The sequence below is a fragment of the Anopheles funestus genome, chromosome 3RL, assembly GCF_943734845.2.
Source record: "Anopheles funestus chromosome 3RL, idAnoFuneDA-416_04, whole genome shotgun sequence".
Taxonomy (NCBI): Eukaryota; Metazoa; Arthropoda; class Insecta; order Diptera; family Culicidae; genus Anopheles; species Anopheles funestus.
This window is the reverse complement of record NC_064599.1, coordinates 58971799-58987479: the sequence shown is the minus strand read 5'-3', so window position 1 is coordinate 58987479 and position 15681 is coordinate 58971799. Positions and strand designations below refer to the sequence as shown.

The 15681-nt window shown below is 41.6% G+C and overlaps 1 protein-coding gene across 11 annotated transcripts in view; it reads right to left on the bottom strand.

The window, feature by feature from the left end:
* The window catches only part of LOC125768346 (A disintegrin and metalloproteinase with thrombospondin motifs 1), a 91164-nt gene that overhangs the window by 8204 nt on the left and 67279 nt on the right, over nucleotides 1-15681 (bottom strand). For 10 of the 11 annotated variants that reach the window (XR_007418878.1, XR_007418882.1, XR_007418881.1 and 7 more), the window contains 2 exons: nucleotides 2821-2963; nucleotides 1555-1610 (listed from right to left, as the gene is read on the bottom strand). Coding sequence is in view for 2 of the 11 variants with exons in the window: in XM_049435862.1 (XP_049291819.1) it covers nucleotides 1555-1610; nucleotides 2821-2963 (199 nt within the window). In the remaining 9 variants the exon portion in view is untranslated. Of the gene's footprint in view, nucleotides 1-1554; nucleotides 1611-2218; nucleotides 2272-2820; nucleotides 2964-15681 lie in introns of all 11 variants that reach the window. The other variant, XR_007418883.1, reaches the window with a different exon arrangement.

Below are 15681 nucleotides of genomic sequence, written 5' to 3'. Positions count from 1 at the left end.
TTAGTAAAGCTTTTGCTGTGTAATCGGATGCACCTGCAGTGTGTGCTTTGCCGTTCGGTGACTGCGATCTTCTTCAGCCCCAACCAAACCAGTTTATTGGGGTGTGAGAAATGGGATGCATCCAATACCTTTCGCGATATGTACACGATTTTTTTTTATCCGTACCAAGCATGTTAGTAGACTGTCCATTAAGCCGGCTTAAGTTTAATTAGAATGATTTTACTGCGAAAGAGGGCAGTGGTAGTATTAGTAGTAATAATAGTATAAGAATACATGTTAGTATGACCATGCAGAAGAATACTAAGTGTACACTGTGTGTAAAAAGTCCTACGATGTGTAAGGGTAGTTTTACATGACGCGCTGCCTCTCGCTTTTCTTCTGCATCTCCACATTGGGCAACAGTTCACAAAAAGTATGGTCAAATATACTAGTTTAAACTGATATAGTTGTTAACTAAACTTTAAATATGAAAAATGATTTTTTTTATTGATTTTTGCTAGGAAAAATGGATTGTGGTGTTTCGCAGGATTTTACTAATATTTCGATAATTATGACCATATACCATTATAATTAATTCCCAATGTAAGGCAAAATAAAAGCGTCTACATGCGCATCATGTAAGAACACACTAATGGTCATCTACAAATCTACAAAATGTAAAAGAAAAGGAGCGAAAATATCTAGAATCAAAGAAGTCATCGTACTGTGAAAAAATGGTACAGAGTGTAGGAGTCGTTACTGCGAAATAAGCAGCGCAGTGTCAACTGTGAAAAAGAAAATGAGTATAATGTATTGGTACAACTAAAAGAGGAGAAAAATTGCACAAAAGAATGCATAATACAATGCAACTAACGTTTGCATCGCATTTAAAAGCATATGAAAGTGCACCACAGATTTGCGTGAATTCGGACAGTTTTTGATCAAGTTATTTACATTCATTTAAGAAAAACAAATGAACTAAACCACTGGTGAAAAAGATGAGCAGAATTTAATATACAGCAGGGCGCGATAGAGATGTATCGTACAAGGAAAAAGAAATGCAAATTTTGACAGTTCAATAGAAGAAAACAGAAAAAAACACAATGTGCGGGGTGGGGAAATGGCGAATGAATGAAAAAGGCAATGAAACAGGAGAAACAACCAACTGTGGCCGAGCTATCATAGAGCGGAAAAATTACAGGTAAAGTAAAGTGACCAAAAAACAAAAACAGGAGAAAAGAAAAACAGATCACAAAACATGTACACAAACAGATCACTGAAGAAGTGAGAGTGAAAAAGTAAACAGTACAGTGAGAGACGGAACGCAGAAAGTGAATGCGTGGTAGATGCGTAATAGAAAAACCAGCCGTGAGGTGATCGTGTGTAGAAGATAGCGTGATGGAAATCCTCTACGTAAAGACGAAGAGCCAGAAGAAGAAAAAAAAACATACAGGCGCGAGAGCGTACAACACACAGGCAAATGGAAGATTTGTTCAAAGATGCAGTTCTGAGGAGTTTTTGCAGCAAAAGAAGCTACACAACGGCAGCCGTGTGCTGTTGGTGGCCTATAATTACCTGCAGTACCGCGATTACACGCGTCATTTGCATATTGCCTTCTACACATATCTAGTCTGCAATGGTAATAATTAATTGTTGTGGTTAACGATACGGTTAATGGTTGCGGGCAGGAGCCCATGAAGAACCGATCCTCCCGTTTTCATCGAGCGGTTCAACGTGGAGGACGACTCTGACTCTGTGAGAGATATCATGCAGGGAACAGTACGCGGCCAGTTCTGAAGAGAACGGTTCATGTGTTCCCAGATGTACATCAATAGGCAAGCTTTGGGGGTTTTTTTAAATCATTTCATAGTGATTTCGTCTTTGAGTCAGTATGGTTTGTAATATTAGTAATCTTTTTTCCATTCTAGCACGATTTTGTTTAAACGGGCTATTGTGGGGATTAATCCAAAAACCAATTCCATACATTATTAAAAAATAATAGAGAATAAATAAAGGATAGAAATAAATCTGTTATAAAGTAAATATCCAAACAGTAAACAAACGGAGAGGAAAAAAGTAATATTGTATGTCAGTAAGAAATGGTAAAAAACAAAACTAGAAACAAGATAATATTATTAGCAAAGGAACAATCAACTAACTAAGAGCAAGTATGGTAGCGTAAGAAAAGCACATAAGAGTACGTGTGAGCGCAAGAAGGGATAGAAGAGGGAAAATTTACCAGCTGTGCCTTTCGTACAGCGGCCACCTTTTCTTCTTCGGCACATATCATACCTGCGAAAGAGCTCGATTAGTTTGCATAGTAAAAGAGTTTTGTTTCTGTGTTTGCGGGTTTTTTTTCTCTCTAAAAGTCCGAGAAGGAACAAAACATTTGTTTTCATAAAGGTATTAAGTAGAAAAGGCGGTTTCTACACTTAATAGGAAAGTGAAAGAAATAGAAAAATAATTAGAAATAGAAATGTTAACAAAAGACACACTCATCACAAACTTTAGAAGAAAGAATGAGAATTAGTAATAGAACGGTAGCTGAACACATGGTTTCCGCATAAAACATTCTGAAGTCCGTTTGTAAGTTTTTCCTCTGCCCTTGGGCTGGGGTGCAGCAATACTAGAAACACTTTGACGTGATGTGGTTCCTGCTGAAATGGTTTTTTTCTGGATAACCTTTTTTTGTTGCACTTCGTGTAGTGGGTCAAGATTGTCACAAAGATACTGCTTGATCTTGAGTAGTCTCGCCGCTCTCTCCGTGTGTCGTTCTCAGTCGTTCGGTTCGTGTACTGTTGTTGGTGCTCCACCGTTCGCGTGTGCACGGTCTATACTTACTTCGTGATGGCAACGGCAATATCGTACACCGGGAGCCTTCGTTCCCGGAACAGGTACTTCCCCATATCGGTGAGGGCGGCCGCCGAATCGATCGCATCCCGTCCGACACGGTTCCGTTCCAGGTATGGGGTTGCATCACGGCCCTGTGAATCCGGAGAAATTGAGTTTCAGGTTATTGAGTTTTTTTGGTGTTGTGCTTAATGAATCTTCTGAATAGAATCATTCATATGAATCTTCTGTGAAGAATCATTCAATTCATGAGTCGACTCCCAACAGATTTATGAATCTTCAAAGATGCATGAATCCTCAAAGATTCATGATTTTGCGTATTGTTTACGCATCTTAACGTTTTCTTCTTCTTCTTATTCAGCTAGAACTCATGGATCTTCACGGATTCCTGAATCTTCAAAAATTCATGAATCTTTGACATTCAGATTCAGAATCATTCATTCAGTTCACAGATTGATTCAAATTCATGAATCTGAATCAGATTTACCCAACACTAGTTTTTTTAATCTACCAAGAGACTGCCTGAAGGAGATAGGCAAGTCTGTCTACTCTTCTATTTCCGACTACAAATTCAAGATGCAAGATTGAGAACTTTGAATATCATCTTCTAATGGTGACATAGACATCATTCGCGTAAGGCTCGTCTACTTAGTAGAAACATACTAGAAGATCAACCAAAAGTCAGAAAACCTTGAAGTCGTTTTTAAAATATTCCATCAAATATTCCTCGGATATTTCCAAGGCACTAAGATTGTGATCGATTTGTGAGAACTTCTGTAATAGCCCAAGTACTTGAGAAGTACATAAGTCTTCCAAGTACATTTCTACTGCCTTACTAATGTAACCATCGCAAGAGATGTTCTTTATTGCATAAAACATTGACTTCGTTACATCATCCGCAAGTTAAGGAAATGTGCGAAGGCCATCCGACTGAGACAACAAACTACTCGTGACGACAATTGCCAATTACCGATACTTTGCAACAAACCGCGCGGCTTTCTTTCCAGCTACCCCTGGTTTGACCATTTCTTATGCTATCCACGAACACTGCAATGGCGCGGTCTGTTGTCACAAAAACCGCAATTCCGAACTCTCGATGTCGTTGTTGATGTGCGGTGAAAGTAAATGCTTGCTTGCACATTATCGAACCCCGATAAACATATGCTCCGGGTTGTGTCATTTCCCGCTGGACTCAGCGTACGGGGTGACGGTTGGTCTTCGCATCATCAGTCAGCGGCAATGTCGGAAGCGATGCCGATCGAAGATAATGAAGCAATGGATGATAATTTCTCTACCCTGCCGAAGGTCGTTCGGTCGCAATGTCGAGTTCCGTGTGGCTACAGCCAGTAGTAGATTGTACTAGCCAACAGGCATGAAAGCATAGAGATTGAAACTATTTCCGATCGTATCTCGGTTTCAGTTCAGATTGCCCTCCCCCCACTCCCAACAGGCCATACTTATCGACAACTTGTTGCCCACTGTACGCCATTTAGGAAAACCCCACTTCACCGGTCGTTTGCTCTTTCCTTTCCACCAATCGGACGGATTGGGGCTGTGTTTTATGAATGGACTCATTAGCATACGAAACACCTTCTTGTCCGTCGTGCCGCTAGGTGGGTGGGCAACATGGGAATGGGGTGAAACGGTGGGTTGAAAAAGAGCTCCTTAAACCTTTTCGTGCTTGGTTCGGTGTGGAACAGGTGTGCACATGCATGACAGTTTTGAGAAGATATTTTTGGCCGTTCTCACCAAATGGCGACACACGCACACATCGCTTATATGGTACGCACATACCGCACCCTTCCTCCCCCCCCTCTCCTCCACCCCCACCCTTCCCCAAACACTTTTTTGTAGGGAAGTGAGGTTTTGCTGCTTTTTTTTTAAGATGTACGAATATGACGTGTTTCTTATATTCAACTCGCTAGCACTATCTAGCGGTGGTGCCCGGTTGACCTTCGCCGTGGATGTGGTTTCCGATAGATGGTAATTTTTTATCTCTCAAACAACCAAAAATTTAGATATTTTTTGTTGTTGTTTCTCATCTTTTAACCCATTCGCGAGGTGAATGAAACGAAATCACTATCCGCCACCGCCCATAAATCGAATAGGCCGGACCGGGAACAGAACGAAGAAAGAACGAAGAATAAAAAAAAAATCAAATCAAAAGGGCAATAAAAGTTCTTTCGACAAACCACGCGCATTAAACGCGGTTCGCGGTTTACAGCACGTGCGGAGGTGGCAGTAGTACCCGATATGGGAACACAATCTTTATTTTATCGCATTGAAGGTAGCTGGTAACAAAGAATGAAAAAACAAAAAATAACAGGAAACGCATAAATGCTTCTTATTTCAAGAGTTTGGTGTGTCCCAAACGCACAACGAAAAATCTGCCCGTGAGAATGTTTGGAGTTTTGTGAATGAAAATTAAAGCACATTTCCCAGACACATATACTATGCAATTGGTCATTAAATTGAGTAAAAAGTTCGTGTGATTCCAATGGCATTTAAATCATTTTCTCACCGATCAACAATGTTGCATCGGAAGGAAATTTTTTGCACTGAGCAACTGCAACAGCACGATCGTTTCTCAATCTGAAAGCAGTATATAGAATGTGATTAAAATACAGTACCGTACGTGTTCTCGGGACACACCGGGAGGTCCTATCGGTACACTCTTTAGGGATGAAATAAAATCGGAACGCTTCCAACGGTTCCTTTTAAATGAACAAATCGATTCCAAGGAAAACTTTTACCTCCAACCGGATTGCAGTTTTTAATGGTCACGAAAAAACGGACATCGACAATATTTGTTTATATTCATTGATTTCTAATAGTATTTTTTATAGTTGTCACCGTTTCCTTTATTTCGTACATCGAAACTGAAAAGGAAACTTTTTTACTTCTTCTCTCTTTCGAGGAGCTCTGTCTGTCGTCCAGCTGTGAGTATAATAAATTGAACTTCACAAAAAAAATAACTCTACGTCTACCATTCTGTCTCAAAGCAAGAAAAAAAAGCAATTCCCAAAAGAAAGCATTAACGAAACCTTCCTCAACGTAGTAAAGGGATGCTGAGGATCGGTAATGGCCGGTGGTTAATAATTTGCTTTCCAGCTCATCGGCTTCTTGTTTGTGTTCGGTTTCTCAACAAAAGTATGAATTGCCGTTGTCGTCGTCATCGGGGTAAAAACCACCACTGTGACACTCAACCATACCAGAACGATCAACGTGTGGTTTTTTTTTTTTTTTGGTTGAACAACGCCAGACGAATGGGCGGGCCCTGCAGACAAACATCGACAACGGCGAACGATGTCGAGGCGAACCCAAATTTACGACCTATTCTCACGACATTTAGCGCTTATTGATAATTTATAGTTATCCGCTTATTTTACCCGATGAGTTGGGAACGCGGGGACGAACACTTGGCGGCGGAGTAGCTTCCAATTGCTGATACTAACCAGCATCCAGATGGTCAAGTCCACACCGGCCATACTGACAATCTTCCGGTCCATATTATACTTTTGATTTTTGGAAATTTATTTTAAATTTGAAACATTTGGGATATTTTATTGTGATTTATTTTTGGGGAGTTTCCTCATCTTATTTTACATCTTATGAGGTACAATAATGGAGTTTTTTGTTGTTGAAGAGTTTTAGTACAGATTAGTTTAATTTTTGGGAAGGTGACGTGATGGTTACTAACATTGGTCAAGTTAATAGCGAACACTAATTCTTGCAAGAAAAAGGGACTTTTGCTAAATGTTAAACCATAGTTCCAATAACCTGCTTCCCTGGTGGCCATTGACATCTTATCGGTGTGTGCGAACTGTGCGGTATTCAAACCTTGCACAAACACTCATACCGTTCTTCGACTGACATCATCACGACTCGTCAGACTTAAGATTAGGCTATCACGAGTAAAAAAAAAAAACACCGAAATTCTAAGCACCTGGCCACAAAATGTCGTGAGCAGATCTTGGAAATTCTACGTCCCTATTACACGTTTTGCCCAGCCCATTTCAGGGCCACAGAACGTAGAACTTTGCCACAGTTATCGTTCCACTATCTGTTTGAATTTTATCTGTCGGTGTCAGTGTCAGCAAATCATTTAGTCGATCTTTTTTTTTCGTAGGATGTGAATAGCGTACGACATCAAAATGGGGGCCACCTGTTTCAGCCGGCGAATTCACCGCGAAAAGTTTCACGCATCACGGTGGAACGGTAAAAAAAACGAAGGGAAAAAGAGCTGAGAAGGAACAACTCGCCCATGTTGATAGGATGCGTTTGATGTGAGGAGTTGATTGTGCGATGTATCACGTTTGTTTGTGTGCTGCTGTTGTACGATATATTTTGCAAAGGCATCTTAAACGCGCTATGACAAAGTAGAAGCATTCATCTCAGAACAGACACCCAACAAAAAAACCCCGAAAGAATATTACAAAAAAAAAAATAAGCAAACACTTAAAAAGCAAATGAAGGAAAGGGTGAATGATGGTGAATCAATTTGCATATTCACATTAATTATACGGCTCGAAATCGATTAATGAAGCAGGATCATAAAAAAAGTAGATAGTTCGGATATCATTGCGAAAAGGAAAAGCAGCGAACTAGTTTCAGAATTATAAAAAAAAAATACAAAACACAAACAAAATCGGCTCTCGCGTGTTTTGCAATCAGATTAACGGACCTTACGAAATCTTCCATCAGCAAGAGACAGTCGGAAGCAGATCAAGAACGTTTCAAAATAAAAGCGAAAAAAAAAACCGAATCTTTCACAACTGGAAAAGGGTACATTGCTGGACGTGTCGCTTTTGTTCTGGCAGACAGGGATCAATACAAAGGCGTACCATAAATTTTTGGCAGCTATAATGTGGAACGGAAATGAGCGGGAATTTTCCATTGCTTCAATTTAATATCGTGTTTTTTTTGCAAATTGGCAAAAAAAAATTTGGCGACTCATAAATTCCACCAGATAAAAAAGTTCACCTAACGAGTCTGCTAATATGTGGAAGGTGTTGAACGGTTTCGGTGTTAACGCGAGAATAATTAACTTCCGCTAGAACCGATCCACTCCAGACGCTTACCGGCGGAGTGGTGGATCAATTAGCAAAAATAAACTTTACAATCAGTCTTTGGCGTTTGGCCACAAGGGAAAACAAATAAAACAAAACCCGCGGCAAGGTGTGAAGAGAAGATTTCAATGGGATTAAAAGTGTTGTTTTGTTCCTGTGTCAAGTGAACCGGTTGCTCCTTGGCAGGCAGAAAAACTTACATTGCACATTGGCATCAAAGATGGACGAGACCGCACCTCTTGATGGTTACTTCCGTGCCATTTTTGCTGTTAGTGAAGTTGAACCACAGCGGAATCCATTGTTTTGTTGAGTGAAGACGCACAAGAATGACAAACCTGCTCGCTGTCTGTGTGTGTCTGTGCTCATTATTCTGCATTATCGTTGCTGCCCGGGTCTCGAAATGCTTTGCCCGTACGGGCAACTTAACACTAAGCCCGTTCTCAATGTTCGTCGGCGTAAGTGTTTATGGTGCGCTATTAAACAATCACCGCGTTTGAAGAGCCATCCGGCTGCTTGAGACGATGGTTTCACTACCAAAACAATAAAAAAAAGAAAAAGGGCACGCGATGGGTTCACTTCACTGGTTTTTGTTTGTACCTGCATCGGTTGGCTGGCTGCGCAAAGGGTCAATGGAATATCTTGCCGAAATTTGTCAAACGATGTGGTTTTTTTTTCGTGGTTTGTTTCAGCGACGTGCTGCAATGGGCTCTATTAGCGGATGAAGCTTTCGTAACAATTGGATACTAATTCAATTGTGTTAAGAAGAGAAGAAATCCCATCCCAGCTTGGTGAAACACAAACAGGAAAAGAAGGAACCTTCTTTTAGACATTGTGGTTCTAGGAGCTAAGGGTGGGAGGGGAAAAGGGGGGCGGCAGGGGATGACAAAAGAAGGAAATTAATTCATCATTTGCTCATGTTGTAGGCAGCCAAGAACATGTTCATCTAACAAATCTAACGAAACTATTCCGTACTAAATCGTTCACTTTTCGTGTGCACACAACAAAAGACTTCAACGGAAGCGACGAACCCGACGCTACCGATGGGAGCCACAGCAAAGCGAAATCGCTTTACTTACGACGCTTTTGATACACGGTATTGTTCTAACGCTCAGTAGGTCGTTGAACAGTGCGCAAGAAGCCAACTCGAGCGGATGGGCCAGCTTTATAATCGTCGCATCAGCATAACATTTCCTTTACACAAATCTGTTTTAATAAGGGGCGGTTTTTTTATGAATTATACCCAAAATCAGCAGAGGATGGTGTTTCGTGGATTGTGGAAAACAAACAAATTAGCTTCGTTTATTTCCTCGCTTCCTTGCCAGCGTATTTTACGAGCAACGGAAGTATGGAAACCGAAACAGTTCTGATGTTGCTTCCGCGTTTTGTAGACGGTTTGATTTTGAAGCGTAGCTGCTTATCAAAAGCGGTAGCATAAAGCGTTTATCTTACCACTCTGGTAGCGCGTAGCGGTGATAAAGAATTCCCACACAAAAAACGGGACCGGCTTTAGCCGAGGGAAATTAAATCTTTTATTAATTAATGTGCAACGGGTATGTGGTTTGTATTCGGTTATCGTTTCACTGCTGGCCCAGCGATACGTTGCAGCTGCGATCGCGAACCACAATCACCATCCTAATCTCGTTGCCGATGACGGTTCGATCCGGGCAGCGCTAGTTAAATCCCATAGCGGTCGGTACGCGGCCGACACAACTAATCGGCCGTCGGTATGCTAATCGGTTTTTTGGGGTGCTCATAAAAATGTATCCTGCTTTACGATCGAAACACAAACATTTGATGCGAAATTGGTTCCACTGCACGCACATAATCGAGCGTGCGGTTGTGTTAGCATAGAAATGTGGCAAATGTTGGCGAAAAACGATCGATTTGATTTGCGATGCTATCGTTCGGCAGACAGTATCACTTATCCTTAGCGATGGGCGCTAATGTCTAGATAAATCACACGTCCGCAATGTGTTCTGTGTCACATGCAGCACAAAAGGAAAATTTGTACACGATCGTTAATTAAATTTAACAGCAGGAAAAGCATAATTAAATAAATAATTTATAAATAGACCAATAACTGCATGCGTTGTTGATACGGTCAATTAAAAACGTTCAACCAATTGTCAGCGATGTAAAACATTTTTACTAATTTACGATATTTCTATCAAATGCCAAAACGGGCGCGTTTGTTCTCCAAAACTCGCTGACCTTTTCAAACATTCGGATGAAGTTATATCCAGTTTATGCCCCCAGGGGTGGGTACAATAATATTTTACAACTGTAAAAATGTCAGAATTGACCAATCAACCGAGTATAAGAACCGGACGATTCCCAGCCCACCGTATCAGCCGGCAGCAGTGTGACAATAAAATGGTACCTACGGCTGTCAGCGAAACGATGCATGTATGTATGTTTGCAACCCTTACACTAAACCGTGCAATAAATTGGCGATTGCTGCAGCCACGAAAGGTCACATTGCACAACCCTCCTGTCTGTTATCGTATGCTGCCCGTTGTACGGTTCGGTTAGCATCCGGTTGCAAAAAATGAAACAACCGGAACTACCATTTCCCTACGCTGCTCACCCAATGTTAAGGGTGCACATTTCACACTTTCGTTACGAGAGCGATTATGATATTGTCCCAAGTGGTACCACTGGCAATCCTGAGTGGCGCACGCTTTTCACTGCTCAAGGACATGACGAAGCACTCGGTTTTGTAACGTTCGATGCCTAATCATCGTATCGATTGTGCTTCTTGACACTTTTAAAAAGAAGAAAAAAAAATCACTTATGCAGGTGATTGTACGGATTGATAGAAAGGAGCCCATAGAAAAGGAACCGTAAAAGATAAATGAAAACTCACGTCTTGATGCAGTGTTCATTCCATTGCATCACTTTCCACTGGAATCGACCACCATTCGAAGGATGGGTTTTAAAACAAAAAACCTGTTGCACATTGCACCTTCTGTGTAGAGTCACATTTGAAGTACGAAATAAAAAAAAATATCTTAATTGAATCAACAATCGATACCGAATTGTGTATGTAGGTCGTTGAAGCACCGTTTTTTTCCCCCATCGGGTACCTCACTAATTAGTGAGCAGCAGGCGGCAAAAGGTCAATATGGGTAATCGCCAAGCGTTCGAAGTGTTCGCATCACGATGCTCGCATTGCGACACGTTAATGTTTGCTGATGTCCGCAGACACACACACACCAGACCGAAATGGCCGAAAGGGCTGAGGCTGATTCGTTGTGCCCTTTTACGAAAATGCGAAACCGCTGGACGATGGTCGGCTTATTTCGTTTTTGTTTCATTTTCTATCGATACTAGTGTGCGGACGATCTTGTTGTTTAATCGAGTCAATGTGCAATATAATACTTTTCATTTGTTGTAAATAAATGTGTCCCTTTAGCTAGTTTTATTATCTGAAGATTTAGAATGAAGAAAGTATTTAGTTTTTAATTTAATACAATGAAATATAATGTATTTAATATAATGAAAGAGAAACACAAAGAGGAAAAAAGAAACCATCTTTTGGACATCCGGAAAGATTGTGGTTCTAGGAATCTAGGCTAAGGGTGGGAGGGAACAGGGGTTGGGGGGGGGGGGGGGGAAGGAGCAAATTAATTCATAATTTGAAAGAACATGCTCATCTAACAAATCAAACGAAACAATTCCGTACTAAACGGTTTACTTTGCGTGTGCAATGAACAAAAGACTTCAACGGAAGCGACGAACCCGACGTTGCCGATGGGAGTCACTAATGAAACGCTTTTAAAAGGTTTTTTTTGTATAAAATTTTTAACTAAAAGAATTTTATATACCCTTACTAAATCTTTTTTCAAATTTGATTAAAATCTCTTTTGTTTTTTCAAACAATGAATTAAAATGTTTACAGATTTGTATCACTTCGTTGTGTGATTTGTCAATACACGGTCTTGTCTCGTTGCAAAATTTCTCGTCCACACGCGAAGGAGGTTCCATCTTACCGAAGCGAATAATTGTTGATAATTTCAGGCAATTACCACCTTAAACGATTCGACAGGTTCGTTTTTTTGTTGTTGCTGCAATTAAGATGTTTGTTAGCAACGTTTCCACGTGTCTGGATGTAGAATAAAGGCAACAGCTGGACCACACCTCACCGTTCGCTGTGTAGTAAGACATTGGTGGAGAATTATTCTTCACCACCGGAAGTGTTGATGTGTGTTTACAGCACAAAATTAACTACTTTAGAGTAGTTGAGCTTCACCGATCGATTCAGAGTAAGTTTTATTTACTCAAAATGTCGATAAATTAAGGTAAATCATTTATTTCTCAAAACATTGACCACAAGCTCGAATTGACCACGAGCTTGAAACCACATTAAGGATGGAGTTTTGTGTTGCAAATTGCATTCGATTGCAACATTTCAATCGTCCAGTGCTAGAGTTCTCTTCTCCAAACTCTTCTACGAAAGCCGTCCGTGCGCAATCATCACAATTCAATGCCACTCGATCGCCATTACGGGAATCCACACAAAACTTAAACGATCAAATCATCGGACATGATCGTGCAGCCGTCCTCGGACGCATCTCGGCACATGCTGGTTCTTCGGGCCATCGGGCCTGGCGAAACCATCAATCAAGTTACGCTGTCCTAAAAGCCGTTGTCGCACGTGAAGCATGTTGCATGTCGTGTAGTGCGCGAACTGCAGAAGCCACCAACCGATGAGTTTCCGTTGCAACCGGTGCACATTGATGCTTTGCACCATCGGAATTCAATGCGTTTTGCTTGTACGCTTCTGTGAGTGGCTGCCGAGAGGATCTACTGTGCAAACACGTGCTTGTTGTGGGGGGTTTTTTCTCCTATAAGTGCAGCCATTGCCTGTTTGGTTACATTGATCTATTTGCTCACTAGCGACAGTTTGTTTGACAAAGACGATTTTGAAGGTTGTGGGATGTATCGGTGCGGGCTCTTAACTCTTCGTAACCAACGTACGGAAACAGACAAAAGTTTGTTATGTTTGACCTTGTGGATGGAAGTAACTAGCAGGAAAAAGTGTTTTGCAAAAGTTTATTCACAACACAATCAACTCCTTCATGGGGAGAAGGAAACTTCTCTTTTGAGAAGTTTTTTTTTGCGGAACCAGCCAATCTAACTTTGATTGGATATTATTTAGCTGTGGAATGTTTTTTTTAAATCGTATGGAAATCACGTATAACGTCTTCAAAAAAAACTGGAAGTAATTTAAAATTGTTATGAGAGCGCTTGTCTGTACTTCAGAAACGCATACTGACGATGAGCCAAATGGCGAACATTGCGACACGTTTTGCCGATACATTTTACCATTCTAAAACACTCGCTTGGTGTGAGTGACAACCGTACATCCGATTATCTAACCCCTTGAAAACATATCTCACCATCTGGTATGGATGGGTATAATGACGACATTCTAAGTCATCATCCACTGAATCGACACGTTCTCCATGGTAATGGTTTTTCGTGATTTTAGCTCCAAAACTTTGGTGACAGTCACTTACACACGCACACATACACACCTGCGCAGCTAGCAGATAAACCCCCCTTCCCCCCCGCGGTACAACCGGTCGGTTTCAGTCCGATTAAGATAAAAGCACGTACACATCGACCAGGCGCGGGAAGAACTAGACAAACGGGTATGCTAATTTGCCACTTGGACCACAATCAACCCAGCCAGCCAACCGGTCGTCAGCCCGGACCGGTGGTTCAGCATCTTCGTGGGCATCTTCACACACAAACACACGAAGACGAGAGACGATAGTCATAAAACTGTAGTTTATGTCTGCACGGTGATTTCGCATTTCGCATGAAACTCCCAACAGTGGGTGAGCTGAGGAAGGTCGGAGTCAGACTGCCGGAGGGGGCGAATATTTGTGGATCAGGTGGATCAGTACCGGCTGATTCGTTTCGGCGTGGTTGTTGCTGACCGACAAAAAGAAGCAAAAAAAAAGAAAAAAGATCTTCACCCCCTTAAGAGACCCCATTTACTGATTCACCGATTCGAAAACAGGTGAAGAAGAAGTTGCTTCATGCCGATAGCTCCCGGCCAGGGCAGATCGGTGAACTCAGACAATTGCCGCATAACATCACGTCGTATGGGCGACTGACCTTGAAATAGGACCCACTTGTCTGACACACGAGGGCTGTTTCCCCCACACACACACATCACCCGAGATGCATTAGCGACAGAGTGACCATTTTAATATGGTCAGGATGCGAACAGATCTAGATCCTCGCTGGTACAAAGATCACGTGAAAGGCTGCCGTGTATGATGGACAGGGGACGATTTTTTCTGTTGCTGTTGTTGCTGCTCGGAAAAGGTTACTCGATGGCACCGATTGGAACCGTGTGTGCAGTGTGACGAAATTTCATCTCATTGAATGACATTTTGCGTTTTCGAAAGGAGTTTTTACGTTCCGTCGGACATCTCTCCCAGACGTCCTCATTGAGCCGTCATGTATGTTGTGCCGTGTGAGGAGGTTAAAGGCGAACTCGAGCGTGGATCAAAATTCGCTCGTCTTTGTGTAGCATTGTAATAAAGTGTTTCATTTTTACACGTGTGAATGAATCGAGAGGAAACTTTGAATTGCAAGAGTTACTTGTCCGATACGTGAGCCACCTTTTGGTGACTCATCTGACGTTAGACCGCGAGAACTCCTCAGTAAAACTTGAGTCTGCAAAAACTTCGCATTCATTTCCATTTCAAATGGTCGGAAAACGGTCCCCATACGGCACAGAACCTGACGCCTGAAAAACAAAAGCACCGGTCTGCTGACGAGCGTAGTAAGTCATTTTGCGGCACACAGAGGCCTCTAACCTTGACATGCACCTCATCGTCGGTCGGTCTGCGACTGTCATACGCATGTCATCGCGGGTACTGCAGGTGTTGATTAATTGTAAACGGTTGCCATTAGTGTCAGCAATCGCAACTGCTGCCAATGACACAGATACCCGGACCCCGGGACGGTGGATTCACGGAATGCGTGGGCTTCATTCTTAAAGTAGAGCGAGTGCTAATAAAATACTAAATAAATAAAAAAAGTATCAAAATATACACGCTCTCTCGCTAGTTCCCGGTAGGGTGCCGTCCTTCGATACGTTGCTGGCACAGTCGGTGGTGACAGGCATTAATAGATCACACCAAGAGCCACTAGACTATATTTATTCAAGCCACTAAAGACTTGCAATGAAATTGCGCAAACACGTCTGCCCCTGAACAGATGAGTCCGGTGCCGATTCTGATCAATCGGCAATTCGCTTTGGCTGAATTCAGTGGAGATGTTTTACCTTTTTCGCAATAACTATCCCTTGCAGACATCCCCTTCAGGGGAGAGGGATTAATTTTAGCAAACAGTCCATCGGATGACCATTAATCAAACGGCACAATCCCCCCAAAGTGATGATTGAGCTTCAATCATCAACGATCAGTGCAGCCTGGAAAAACCGATTAATATCATCCACGAGAAAGAACAAATGTTTCCTTTCACCGGTCGCTAAGGTTAAACATGGGAGATGCACCATATGTTAATTTAAACTGAAAAGGTGAAGGCCTTTTTTGGGATGATTGGGCAGTTATATAAAATGGATCATAGCTTTAGGTTTCCAACAGTGAATTAAAAAGTTTTTGTTTCACTTTACTTTTAGTTTATCATATTTTTCATTTGTAGAGCGAGTTTTCTGCTTTTTCCATTAATCCTTAATACTATCCTTTTCTTTTTTTTAAATAATTTGTCAATTTTAATAACATTTTGTTACATGAAA